This window comes from Calidris pugnax, unplaced genomic scaffold (assembly GCF_001431845.1).
Source record: "Calidris pugnax isolate Ruff unplaced genomic scaffold, ASM143184v1 scaffold113, whole genome shotgun sequence".
Lineage (NCBI taxonomy): Eukaryota > Metazoa > Chordata > Aves > Charadriiformes > Scolopacidae > Calidris > Calidris pugnax.
The window spans coordinates 1,475,057-1,489,455 of NW_015090879.1; the positions used below are offsets into that span (position 1 = coordinate 1,475,057).

Sequence of the window (14,399 nt, forward strand, 5' to 3'; positions counted from 1 at the left end):
AAAGACAAACTCGGTGCCCTCTGCCATTCTTAAAACACTGTCACATCATTCCTGCACCCTGACAACTAGAAGGGGATACCATACAAACCAGCCCCCCCACACACACAATGAACTTCAGTGTATCTCAAAACCCACCTCCCCTACGCTCGGTCACTCTTGCACTAACAGAAGCTGCGTTTCCCTGCCTTCAGCCACAGCAGCACCCGGAGAAAGCACATTATTTGTGCCATTTTTTAGAAGGATGTTATTGGGGAACAGGACTACATAGCACAACTGATGTGTTTCTTTCCCTTTTTAAGACGGCCAGAACTATTAACGGAGAGTTTCACACACACAGCTCTGCTGCCACACCATGGGTACTGCCGGTCATTGCCACACACAACCCCGGCACAGGCCAGGTTAGAAACCAAAGCCTCTGAGGAACTTTGTCCTACAGAGGTTCACCATTTCCTCAGCGAAGGTACTAGAAGTTCCAGCCCAGATTAAATGTACATTCTGGGATTTGACCCTGAAAGCACCACAGACCCCGCAAAAGGTGGGTGCGTTCACTCCGTATTCACTGGGCTCCGGATACCCAGCACTAAGCTCTGATTTCAAAGTTGCTATCTTGCTTTACAAAAAGATGATTATTAGGATTTCAGAATTCGTTAAAAAAAAAGAAGAGCTATTGACCGATGCCTCTAACTCCAATGCAAATAAAAAAAGCAAGTGAGGTCCAAAAAGCCTTTGCAGATCTTCTGCTTACAAGGAAAAACACCACAGAGCACCAACGTCTGGGTGAAGGATCCAGAACAGCCAGCACTGTAAATGCAGAGAGGAGGGAGCAAGGGGCCTGAGAAGAAGGGATTAGAGACCGAACAAGCAGGTACAGAGAGAAGCCTGGAAGCTCTAGTATGAATAAGCTACATATAGCTTAGAAGAAAAATAAGCTGTAAACCCCTGATAGAGTAAATCATGTATTTAGGTTTCTCTACATTGGTCTACTCGTATCAGAACAGCACAACAGAAGCTGCTAGAATGGTTTTCTCTCGTGTGCAGGCTAAATGCTCCTGCTAAAGAAAGGAAAAAACAGTGGCCAAAATAAATACTCATCCTTCATTAGGACTTGCAGGTTGTTTGGCTGGTTTTATACCCTTTCCTAATAGATACTTCCAGTTAGCAGAACTCTTCAGGTCCACTGCAAGAGTGCTCAGGAGGAGCAGGTAACACTTATTCTGGATCTCCTTAGAGCAATCTGCCTTACATAATAAAATCAGTGTTGCAGTCCAGATAAAGTTTTCTAAAAAACCCACGGAGGTTTCATACACATCAACACACAAACACACATTCCTCAAGCCTCAGATACAGCAGACAAGACAAATGCTGCTCAGAAACTCTTGCAAATCGGGGCACTGCACAGTGTTGAAAGAAGACACTGCCAAACACTCAGCTCTCCCACTCTTCCCCCTCCTACAGACACATAAGGACAGTCCCTAAATATTTGCTGTTTACACCAGAAATAAACTTCAGTCCTTAGATATGCATTTGCTACAAGGGCAGTTGCGGAAACGAGAGAGGAGACATAAGCAAACTCCCCCCAAATTCAAGTCTTTTTTTTTCTTTTTTGCTATCTTTGAAGTCAATAAACACACATTTCACCAAAAAAAAACCCAACCCTGAAGCTGAGGCCAAAGAGCTCATATAATCAACTTGAAAAGCAGGAGGAATAAGAGAAGAGTGCTTCCATCTTCATGCAAGGCATCTGAAATCTATTTTATCAGCTATGGGCAAACACTAGGGTAGTGAAATACTGAATTAAGATGCAAGGGAACGACAGAGGGGGAAACTGTGATGGCATTTTTCACAGTCATCGTGCATATCATACAGCAACAGTGCACAAATGATTTGACCCACCAGAGAAGGGGAATGAGATTAAATAAAGCCACCTTTTATTACCCCAGCGCTTAAAATTGTTGCTCCCAAAGGATCCAGAGGGAAACTATCTTGTAGAAAGCCACAAAGGGCTAAAGAAAATATACTCCTTATTGAACGCTACAGGGAAGCATGTGCTGACACACAAGTGTATGCACACACAGTGTCATCCTCCCCCCGCGCCCCCCCCCAGAGGGGATTAACAGTGGTCCTTTGATCTAAGGAGCAGGAAGAAAAATGCTCCTAAAGTTGCCAGCTTTCTCCATTACACTCACCCGTCACCGAGACAGCCAGCAGCCCCACGGAGAGCAGCAGCACCCGGCTCCAGGAGCTCACTTCCACCGTCATCACAGCAAACATCCCCAATTTTCCCCAGTTCCTTCCGAAGCCGCAGCTGCATCCCGGCTTGTCCCATCCCAAGGAAGGTTGCATGTCAAAGGGCAGCAGGAATGGGGCGTGCTGGGGGTTGGTTGTTGTTGTTGGGTTTTCCCCCCTTTTTCTTCCCCTTTGCGATTGGGATAGTCCTCGGCTCGGCTGGATGAAGAGAAGAGAGGAAAGAGGGGGGGAAAAAAGCAGGTCAGGCTTGTGATTATTTTTTTTTTTAATTTTTTCAGCCCAGGAAAAAAAAAAAATCCCACCGCATGGAAGGCTCTGAGCTTCTGCAGCTGGAATGAACCAAGTGTGGCAGCAGCTCGGGGAGAGGAGAGGCAAGGAAAGGAGAGGAGGGCTGGCTCGTCCCTCCCGGTGCCTGTCTCAGAGCCAGCTCCTCGGCATTAGCAGCGCACAGTCCCCAGGGATTTATACTTTTTTATTAGCCAGTTGATTAATCGTTCCCATATCTTTGCTCTTCGCTAAATGCTGGGGAGGGGAGAGGGCAGGGGTGTCGTGGCGGGGGGCTGCTGGGCAGCCACCGAATCCATCTGCCTCCGCTCTGCTTCCCCAAACCCAGCGCAGTCCTCCCACCAGCACCCGCCCCACCAGCACCAACAAATTATGCCTCAGCCCTGTATTTGTTTTTAAACGCACACTACAGGTTTCTCATATAGGAAGAAGTCCCACAGCCCCCCATTTTGCACAGAGGAAAGCATCGGATGCATATGTACCCCCCCGGGCAGCATCACGGCTAGGAAGACATCTGCCAGAGCGATGCAGCCCCCCCCTCACCCGACCGACACAAATTTTGTGATGAAGCAAATTTTGTTACAAACACAAGAGAGATCACAAGAGAGCCAGCTCCCCCCCCCTCCTCCCCTCCCCAAGTCTGCGTCTTGTCCTCGCAGCACGGATCCCAGCAACAGAGCGGTACCCGGCACTGGGAGGACTGGTTCAGGAGGAGAAGGTATGCTGGGGGTGGGAAAGGCTGTGCCTCCCCCCACCAACACCAAGCCTACAGTCGTGCCTGCCTGTAACTGCTGCTGCCCCTTCACGGGGCTGCCAAAAGGGGTAATTTCTCCTCCACCATCACCCCTCCGCCCTCTCCCCGCTTTATTTTTTTAACATTTATTAGTACATTCATCCCTGGGGCTGCATGCAAGATGGGGAAAAAATGCAGTCCGTTAAAACCATATTCAGGAACTTAATTATCTTGGTAACGATGCTCAGATCTACGGACAAGAAAAATAACTCGAACGTGACACCGAAGCTTAAAGAAAAGGCATCCTCAAATATCCTCCCCCCTTCCCGGCAAGAACCTCCTTCGATGTTTCCCAGCCCAGGAGAGGGACCAGACCCAGACCCCCCCTCTCCAGCCCTACCCCCCCGGGACACGGACCCCCCCCACCTCTGTAAACAGCTTGATGATATTGACACAAATTTTGTGATGAAGCAAATTTTGTTACAAACACAAGAGAGATCACAAGAGAGCCAGCTCCCCCCCCCTCCTCCCCTCCCCAAGTCTGCGTCTTGTCCTCGCAGCACGGATCCCAGCAACAGAGCGGTACCCGGCACTGGGAGGACTGGTTCAGGAGGAGAAGGTATGCTGGGGGTGGGAAAGGCTGTGCCTCCCCCCACCAACACCAAGCCTACAGTCGTGCCTGCCTGTAACTGCTGCTGCCCCTTCACGGGGCTGCCAAAAGGGGTAATTTCTCCTCCACCATCACCCCTCCGCCCTCTCCCCGCTTTATTTTTTTAACATTTATTAGTACATTCATCCCTGGGGCTGCATGCGAGATGGGGAAAAAATTCAGTCCGTTAAAACCATATTCAGGAACTTAATTATCTTGGTAACGATGCTCAGATCTACGGACAAGAAAAATAACTCGAACGTGACACTGAAGCTTAAAGAAAAGGCATCCTCAAATATCCTCCCCCCTTCCCGGCAAGAACCTCCTTCGATGTTTCCCAGCCCAGGAGAGGGACCAGACCCAGACCCCCCCTCTCCAGCCCTACCCCCCCGGGACACAGAGCCAGACGGTGGTGGGGTCCCAGCACCCGGGGCTGGAGGGGGCCAGGACCGACCCCCCCCTCCATCCCAGCACCCCTGGCTCCCCCAGCCCGGGGGTGGGGGGGGGCTCAACTCGCCACCCATCCCCCTGCCTCAGCGCTTTGCATTTGCTGCAGTTTCTTGCTGCAAAACCCCCTTCTTCAGTCTTGTTCCGGTTGCCTTGAATGAGCTTATTTGACAGCTAAAAAACAAATTATATCGAGGGCTTGCAAATCTGTCCCTCCACCCTCAAATCAATCCCCTTTCTCACTCCCCTTCCCTGTGTCCCCTCTGCATTTCAATCCTTCCACTGCCTACACTGGGAGCCGATGCCAAGAGCCAAGGCAACCAGGGCTGTTACATGAAAGAGTTGCTTTATGTCTGTTTAAACTGCAGTGTCCTATTCAAATAGACCTTATTGTTCAAAGGCACGGATCCAAACAGAAAAGGATGAGAGAACAGGGTACCACGCTTCACAGCTCCATACATTGGGCTCCCCTCACACAGCTATTCACCCCAAAATCCCCCCCTACGCCCCAAAATCGCGTTCAGCCGAAGATGTGACTTGGTTGCTGCACAGGGTACAGGCTGAGCCAAAGTCAGCCAGCCCTGCAAGGAACAATCCACAGGCATAATACAGGCATTGAGGAGACACAATCCCACTTTATTCCAGGGTTAATAAAATCATATCTATGGCAAATCAAGGGGTTCCTCCCGAGGAAGTTTCCTTCTCAAGATCACTAAGGCTTCGGGTTTAACTCCCTCCTAAAAAAATACTGCGTTTATTTGCTCAGTGGACAAGACTGAATAGAGGACACAACATCCCTGCAATCACCAACTCCTTGGATTACAACCCATCTGTAGGAGGGAGGCGTTTGCGGGTTGTGGTGACCAGCCCATTTCTAACCCCCTTCTGCTCACTGTGCCTCTCACCTTGCAAAATTCCCTCTGCTCTGAGCAAAATAATCCTGTCTCCAGTGCGAGCCCCAGCGGGAGCCCAGCTCCGCACTGCCACCCGCAGCCACCACCCAGCCTGCCAGCCCTGCTGCCTTCCACGCTCCCTGCAGATATTTACCTGGCTCTTCTGTATGCCATTTATCACACAGTACCTCACCCTGTTCACAGTACCTCTGATCTGTTCTGTGATTCCTCAAAATAAATATTTCGGCAACATCCCCGAGTTCCAGTTTAATCCATGGAGCTGGGAGCAACGCGCAGGTATGAACCGAGCCCTCGCAACAGCTTCTGACACTGATAAAGATCAAGGACTTATTAAACAGAGCGAGTGCCAAAACCTCTTCTTCCCTCTAGTTTTGACACAAAGCCACATGCATAAGGCTCTTCTCTTTCTCTCTCTCCCCGTCTCCCACGTGCATCCTGCTCCAAGGATGCAGAAGAGCACCCTGGCACAGAAACACAACCCCGAGACATTCACACCAGGAGCATGATCACGTTCCCTAAAATTTTAAGTACCACAAACAGTAATTTGGTTGGGCGGAAATAACCCAAAACATCTTACTAAACCGCCACACACTTATTTATTCTCTCTTAACCATGTATTATCATTATTGGGGGGAAAAAAGCATTTATCTGCTCATAACCAGAGATTAGCTATGAATAATATCTCTATTAGCAAGAAGCTGCAGTCACTATTTAATTCACAAGACAGGAGAGCCCAGTTCTGGATTATCTGAAAGGAGATAAGTACAGAGCCGAGATCGCAGTGTACAGTGTAATGATCTTGGGAGCAAAGAATTCAATACACAGCTGTTGCATCTGAAGGTATGCACAGATCTTTCAGATTAAAAAAAAACAAACCACAAACACCTTTGCCTTCTATTTTCTTATCTAGAACAAAATTTATAGCCCAGCACCCAAAATGTCACAGAGGGTTTTGAAAAGACACGGCACCCAAAGCAAAATCCTGTAGCTCTGATGCTGAAAAATACACAAGCTCCAAAACTGGGAAAAAGTTCTTTTTCCGTGCAGTTTCAGGGACACAAACCGCTGGAGCTGGGGTGAAATGTGTTACTAGATGGGTCTCAGAGGGATAATAGTGCTCGTCATCTTTGGGCTGTAGGACAATAAGAGTAAGTGCTAAAGCAGGAGCATCCCTTCTGTCTGCACCGCTTCCCTCACCCAAGGGCTCTGCTCTTCCATCTCGTGTCAGTGGGAGGATGAGGAATTGAGGGCAAGAGAAGGGAAAAGGACCAGAGGGACAGTCCTCTGTGCGCTCCATGGGGCTTCACCACCCACAGGCACACGAGGAGCTCAGGTACAGGGAGGGAGGGACAAGTGAATACTGAAGACTGAAGTCTATAATTTAGAGATTTATGGTGGAGAAGACTCTCAGCTCCATGAGAGGACACAGCGCTGCCATTTCCACTCCTGCTGCTGGAAGCCCAGTGGACATTTCCAGCTGTTGCCCTTCCCACCAGCTGCCAGGCCCTGGGGTTCCGTGGTTGCCACGACTCTTTGCCAACACAAACCACCTCTTCAAAAAGACCGTTAGCAAACACGAAGAGGCTGGAGGATGCTGGCTGGAAGGAACAGGTTTTCAGCTCCAACAGTAACATCCGAAGGTCCGTTCCCACTGGGACCTTTCCCTCGGTACATCTGGATCCACAGCAACACTCCCCAGGACAGCCTGGACGAGGTCTGCCATGAGATCTGGAAACGTGTTCAACAACTCTCTGGGGAGCTGCAGCCCCCCTCGCTGGTGCCACTGCTGCCCCACGGGCTCTGCCCACCCCCACCAGGGACCCCGCGGAGGGACAACGTCACCTACAGCATGTGAGTGATCCCTCAGCATCGCCCAAGCCCTAGGGAAAGAGGGAGCTGCTTTCCTTCTTACGCCTTTCCAAACTTGACTTTTATAGCCTGTAAACAAAAGCCTGGGGCACATGGATGGCTGGCTGACACCCTCCTACGGAAGCAAATTATTCCCACTTTTTTTCCACTATAGCCAGTTTCCTTTGGGGAAAAAGTGTGTCCCGTGAAATCCGACTACTTCAAATTCTGAAGCACCATAAGCAGCTGCTCCATTCGCTTCCCCACAACATTTAGAGAAAAACAGCCACACGCATCAAAATATTTACAGGAAGAAGTGAAAGCAGCATTCAAAGAAGCAAAATCGAAAATTAAAGTGTTATAAGGAAGCTACTGTAAACAGCTGATCTTTACAAAGAAAAGCTGAATTTAGCACAGAAAAATTTATGCCAAATCATGTTTCACAAGATAAATAATGGTAAGAGAGGGAAGCATGCTCTTGAGATTAATAGGATAATATTTACTGTATGCTCCCAAAACAGAAAAAGTGAAATTTATAAATCCAGCTAGAAATCAGCAAGCATTAGCACATGTCCAGTTCTTAAAGTCCAAACAAAACATCATGCAAACGTGGCCTATCTTGTTTGGTGCTTGAAAGAGTGTAAACAGTTATTTCATCTTTAAAAACAATAACTTCACAGATGAGGAAATAAATAATTTTTCAGATGAAGATGTGGAGGCACAGAAGGGGAAGTACCTAACGCTATGTCAGGCAGAAACCTAGGAACTACATCTTGAGTCACGGCTCCTTTTCTTTCTCCTCCGTATCCTGAATAAGCCAAAAACTTAGGAGTCTCCAGAATAATTGCAGGAAGAGGGAAACCAGGTAAATCAAGAATAAGCAGTGAAGCCCACAGAGTTGCCTATAGCAGTAGGTTAAATTATACAGCTGAAATATCTTTACAATTAGTACATGCTCAGTAGCCACGTATTTTAGTCCTGCCACTTGCTAAGAAGTCTTAGGAAAGAAGGCATTACACAAACCGGCAAAGAACTGAGCTGCTAACAATCTTAATTGTATTCTTTAATAACACATTTTACTCTTAAAGGAGTACAGATCTGGTCTTTAGCAGCAAGCTCACTGCAGCAGGGCCAGCCTGACCACCAGGACTTCCAGCCCAGGCAGCCCGTGGTGACCCTGAAGCCAGTGCAACTGGGCAGAGAGAGCAGATCTAAATAGTCTTCATTTTGTTGCTTTACTTGGGCAACTCATCCGGCCATTTCTTTTAGCAACATTCTCCTGTAATTAGCCAGAAGGCTCTTCAGGACAGAAAAACCTCTGCACATACACACTCATACAGCAGAGCACGTTGATCATGAGTTGCTCCAAGACCCCCAAGTCATTGACTGTTCTAACAGCAGCCAAACCCAAGTTCTAAAACCAAATTACTGTTCAGAGCTCAATGAGCTGCTTTAAAGTGGAAGCGATTCAAGTGAGACAGCCCTAGGTCAGGTTTCCACCTCTGAGGTAGAAGCTCCCCTATCCTACCTTAGCCACCCCTGTTACTCCTGAAAGACTTAGAGAAAGACAGATTAAGAAAAATCTTTCAGTATATACCACCTGCCAATAAAGGTGTTACCCAATTCATCACCTGCAATAGCATCAGCGCCCAAAGATTATACCAGGACATGCTGCATTCACATCCTCAGATTCAAACACAGGACTCCTGTAGCATAAGGTGTAAGTCCAAGAGAGACAAGAACCTCAGTTGTCACCTCAACTCTAGGTCTTTCCAACTACAGTCAGGGCACAAATTCCAACAGGTTGTGCAAAGCAGTAAGAGGCGACCCGAAGAATATATGATTTGAGTAGGAAGACCAAGATTTGAGTAGGAAGTTGCAGAATCAGGGCTGCAGCCTGCGAAGCCATCAGAGACCAGAATCCCACGGAAAGATGGGGTGAAAAGATGTATGAAATCAGCTGTACTCAGAAACAGCCCAACAACATTCTATTTTCATATGCACAGTATAAATCTGTTGAGGTTTTTGTTAAAGAGATTATCTATGTTCTTTAAAAATAGGGGGGAAGCAGCATTCTACTAATTATAGTGATTCTATGATTAGAGATAATTAGATACATTTACAATTTAGAATTTTGTAATTTTAGCTGTTTATGAACCATATATGTATCTATATTGCATGTGCACACAGCATCAGTCTTCCCCTCAAGCTAAGAAGAGTAAATTGATAATACATTTAATTATTGAACATACTTGGACGTGAAAGAGCAAACTGGAATTTAAATCGGTGTTTTGAGTAGGTAACCACATAGGCACTAATTGGTATTTTGAGCAGGTAACCATTATCGGCACTTAGGTGTGCCTTAAAAGAACACAAAATTGTTCAGCTTTGACAGCAACCCCACGGTAAGGTCCCAGAGGGCTTCAGGAGATATAGAGGTGCTTTGTGATGCACCCTAATGATTAAACCATCCGAGAGTCTCATCTCCCTGTAGGAAAGATGGTTAATGAGCTACAAATACTGCACCACCCAGCCCTGTTAAAGCCTCACAGGTGATAACTGAATGGTGGTGACAGGTAAGTGCAAGGAAATGCAGGCCCTTTGAGAACAAAGAATCATCTTGTTTGACACAAAACTTACATTTGCTTTACAATCACAATCTATTTCGACACACAGATATTTTTAAGCATATATTCTACAATCACTCTTTGCACATCTATAATGTTGCCATCCAACTCCGCTTCAGTTATTCTTGAATAGATACATTAACTAAGATTTTTTTCCCCTTTCATGTGGTTCTTTGGAAAAGAATAGCGTCAAAGACAAAATTTTATTCTTGTTAATAAGGAATACTTGAGTCTTACATAGAACACTAATGAGAGAGAAATTCAAGGTTTAGGAGCAGTCAAGAAAAGTAGCTCAATTTTAAGTCAAACCTCCTTTAACAGCGGCCATATTCCACTTTCTTACAGCAACCCCTTGCTAGATGAACCAGCGGGACTCCAAAGTATATACAGAGAGATGCTTGGGAACAGGGAGAGGGAGATGAAGTTAAGAGCTCTCTGCGACGCCCAGCTCTCTGCCAAATCCGTTATCACCAGCCTCCTGTCTTCAGCAAAACCCCACCGGAATCCCAAGGGGCTGGGGGATGGCAGTGTGTCGGGCCCTCGCAGCACGGAGGGGAGCAAGGCAGAGGTGCCTTTTCTCCCAAAATACCCCGACCCTGCCAAAGGCTCAGGCAATCAGGGACCAGCAGAGGAAACAAAAGCAGGGAAGGAGCTCGTAAAGAACAGCACCTTCAGCTCTGCCAAGACCACTACAGCTGGGCCACCGAGAACAGCAGCAGAAAGTCCAGCCATGGAAAAGAAGCAGCAGGTCCCACCATTTGCTGAGATTCATACCAAAACGGATTCTGACGTGGCCACAAAGAATCCAGGTACGGAGCCGGGCATGGTCCTTCAACACCAGCTGGGAGTCGTGGAAAAGCTAAGATGTAAAACAGAAGCTGCTGAAAAGCAGATGGCAGGAGCTGGTCAGGCATCACTGCACCATTTCCTTCGTGGTGATGTCCTTTCCTTATGTACAAGACTGAAAACTCCTAAAACAACCTTTTCTTTTCAAGAATTCTCATTTTCTACTAGGATGTCGGGATCTCTCTCTCCTCTAGCACCCATCCAATGTCCTTTTCACGTGTTGGAGTAGAGTAGATATAGGAAGGTCATGACCATAGAGATTTATGTATTTGGTCAGTATTTTCTACAAGTGAATTTTTTGGGGTTTGGGTGGTTTTCGTTTGTGGGTTTTTTTGGTAATGTCATGGTTTTGGGGTTCCCATTGCAAAGCATATAAGAGAACCCAATTTCCACTGAGTATTGATAACTACATTCTTTGAAGCATCTTGGAACATACACAAACAATGGTGCGTGTCCAGTTCTATGGTTTAAGCTTCTGGACTAGATTTATCACTCTGGAGCCTTAAAACACAATCAACTTATTCTCTGTTGTAATATCCTTATCTCAGAGAGTTTTGAACTCTGGGCAAAGGTTCTTGTTCTATTCTTACAATTTCATTCGTTGTTATGGCTCAGGCAATTAGCTTTATCCCAGGTCCCGTGGGTCAGAGTTTAATGGCCCTACAAGTGAATCTGAACTGCTAATTGCTGAGTTTGGGTCGCCGTGTGTGTTGCACAACTACAGCCTACAAAAGTAACAGATATCTTAAAACAGATTTTGCTTACAGGCAAAGCATGTCCTCTTAATTGCAAATGTTCCACAAATTAATGAAGAGAATGCATGTTTATTAATATCTTTAACCTTGTTTTGTTTTACAGTAACTACTGCAACACCGGATAAAAAAATTGTTAAATACAATGCATGTGCTTCAGGCTTTTCTACCACTTCAATGACCACAGCATTAAACCAGCCCGTGTGGCAGAGTCTCAGCTTCCCTCCCTTTTCCGTCTTTCCCAACCACTCAAACTTTCCACACTTTCAGGTAATGTAACAGACCCACATTTTGGGCATAACACTCTCCTAAAAAGCTTACCCTAATTAATGGACCAACTCAGACTGCTTTAAAAATCATGCCCTACCTGTGCTTAACAGGGCCCCTACCACCAGAGAGCAAGGATGCCGTACCAGCAAGCTCCGTACCCCTCCTTTGGATGCTATTTAAGACAGGTGCGTTTAAATGCTTATGAATATGCTTTAATTTGCAGAACACAGATGCTAAGCATAATAGATTAGTCAGAGCCATTTGTCATGTGCCCAGATTGACATTGGTGCCATCGCAAAAAACAGATTTAGGGACAAGATGCTGAAGGGGTATGAATTAATACCGTTTGCTGGAGCACCGTGTGTCCAGATAGCTCCAGAGGTGGCCTTGAGCCTCCCACTGAAAACACTCACTGCTCACGCTCTGGTTTTGTAGAGAATTGGGAGAGACCACTCTGTGTGTCTGAAAAAATACTTTTGACAAGTTGTTTCCACATATGGAGTCACTGCCTTGTCAGAATTCCCACCCCACCACTTTTTTTTTTTTAGTTTGGTTGTGGTTTTTTTGTTTTGTTCTTTTGTTTGTTTGTTTTCTTGGGGTTTTTTTTTTTTTTTTTAAATATATGCTATTTCTTTTCCCTCCCCAGGTAGCTCCATACAGCCCACAGCAGATTTTCCAGCCACCTTACGCTCCGATGTTGAACTACATCCCTCTGGTCCAGCCCGGTTATCCCTACCAGCAGAGAACCCCACCAACACCATCCAGCACCATCCCACACCTGTCCCCGATGGCAGGCGATGGCATCCAGTATCCCTTCTCTCCTTCCTACGGGTACGGCCACGCGGATTTGCTATTTTTTCACTACTTTAGGGAGAGTTTTTTAGTTGCTGCAAACCTGCATAAAGCTAAATATTTAATTGGCAACTGGGTTTCCCGGTTACATTCTCACCAAATTCCAAATCTGAACAAAAGACAAGATTTACTAGAAGGTCTAAATTCTAAAATATTTTTGATACAAAACCAGAGTAATTAGTTCTGGGTAAATGAAGCTGAAACATTGCTTTATAGGAGAAGCCACCTACAACTTCCAATAAATATTATGGATAAGAAGTATAAACACTTTAACAAAAAGGAAATGCTTCAACAGGATGGAAACCAAAATATTTTGACACTGTCAGAATGAAATTAAAGGACTCATTTTGATACTTTTCTGTAAAAACTGAAGTTAAGATCAACATATTCCAAGGGTCTGATAAAATAATCTCCAGAGATTCGAGTTCTATGTATCATCTTCTGTGAAATGCTTATGGGATAGACAGGAATAGAACATACTTCCCCCCTAGATCACCTTCCCAGAAACCATCTTAACACATTCAAACTAAAAGCAGATAAATGCTTCTAAAAGCTCTGTTATTACAAAGAAAATAAAGTAATCTGGAAGTTAGATGTAATCTCCTGGAGCTTCACTAAATTTCATTTTCTGTTTTAGGTTTAATTCTACACCTGGAGGAACTGTGACGATTAACCTCAACTACTTTTCCAGCGAGAACCATGTAAAATTTTAAGCAAACCCACTTTTTCCTATCCTAGTATTCAGAGAAAAACCTGCTATGCTATAAGTCCTAGGGTCCTATAAGGACTTCATGTTTCCCCCAAAATGAATGTTTCCATCTAGAACAATCCCTATGACTTACAGGGGAAGGAACAGCTGCCTGACAATTCATTTGAGACAATTTTTTTTAGGACAACAATAAGGGCCTTTTTTGGTTTGGAAGAGGGAAAGATAATAAAAATATTTTATTTATGACGAGTGCCTGAGCTGCTTAGTATCGAGTGTTGGAGCAATAAAGACGGTTGACAGAAAACAGTTTTGACCACAAATTTCAGAGGTAGTAAATTCAGGTGTATATTCCAAGTGAGATCAACACAGATACCTTCAATAGCTGGGTGATACAGCTCCATGCATGACAAATTCCTGTCTTATTACCTTAAACTTGAATGCTAATCCAGATGATAATCTGACTTTTAAAGACAACGAAGCCATAAAGCTTGTATGGAGAATCCCTTTTAACTATATTTGGGTCATAATTCAAGCAAGAGATGGAGCATCCTTCCATTCACTGAGCTTCAGACTTGGCCCCAGATACACAAAAAACAGATTTTTTTTTTTTCTCCTTCTCTCCTCCCACTAAAAAAAACTAATCATGCAACTAAAAAATTTGGCTGTTCCTTCTCCCCTTTAATCCTGCTTAATGTAAACAGTACAGCTTAGTTGTGTAGACGTAGGTGAAGCTAGTACAGAATTCACACAGAGTATGTTTACTCTTGTAAGGTTGATAAACAATCTTACAGTGAACCTTCAGGTGACATTTTGCACATTATAACTAGTTTACTCCTCACTGTTCCTCTTTCCACACTGCATCAACATCTATTTTGAGTCACCCAGATGGCTGAGGTGATCTAGGACAATTTATAATAAGAAACTCATGCTTTGGCAAGATGTGCCCACCAGCCCTTTTTTCTCCACTTATTGCTGTAGGCCAGCATTTCAACTAAGATAAATTAGAAAAGCGATTAGGAACCTCTAGTGTTTGCACAAAGCATCAGCCTTCTTCACTCTCCTTGCCTTGTGGGCAAGGTGACAGGTTGATAACGTAACACAACGTGAAAGACTGTTCCAAGTACACCAAGGCAGCCAGGAGAAACTGAACCCAAAGCCCACATATTGCTTACAAACTCCCACCAGCATCCCCAACCAGCATCTCAGAGTTCCACTGCATT

At 45.4% G+C, this 14,399-nt stretch overlaps 2 protein-coding genes across 4 annotated transcripts in view; one reads left to right on the top strand and one right to left on the bottom strand.

Annotated features, from left to right (window-relative positions):
• Positions 1 to 2,578, bottom strand: part of LOC106890635 (CUB and sushi domain-containing protein 2-like) — a 291,319-nt gene extending 288,741 nt beyond the window's left edge. For all 3 annotated transcript variants that reach the window (XM_014946585.1, XM_014946584.1, XM_014946583.1), the window contains exons 1-2: positions 2,550 to 2,578; positions 2,187 to 2,445 (exon numbers count right to left, since the gene is read on the bottom strand). In XM_014946585.1, the coding sequence (XP_014802071.1) occupies positions 2,187 to 2,343 (157 nt within the window). In that variant the 5' untranslated portion in view covers positions 2,344 to 2,445; positions 2,550 to 2,578. The remainder of the gene's footprint in view (positions 1 to 2,186; positions 2,446 to 2,549) is intronic.
• Positions 2,579 to 6,855: 4,277 nt separating this feature from the next.
• Positions 6,856 to 13,360, top strand: LOC106890545 (chromosome unknown open reading frame, human C1orf94). The gene is made up of 6 exons (XM_014946449.1): positions 6,856 to 7,126; positions 10,096 to 10,559; positions 11,455 to 11,618; positions 11,729 to 11,803; positions 12,265 to 12,449; positions 13,108 to 13,360. The coding sequence occupies exons 1-6, from the start codon at positions 6,867 to 6,869 to the stop codon at positions 13,181 to 13,183; spliced, it is 1,224 nt and encodes a 407-aa protein (XP_014801935.1). The 5' UTR covers positions 6,856 to 6,866; the 3' UTR covers positions 13,184 to 13,360.
• Positions 13,361 to 14,399: the final 1,039 nt, after the last annotated feature.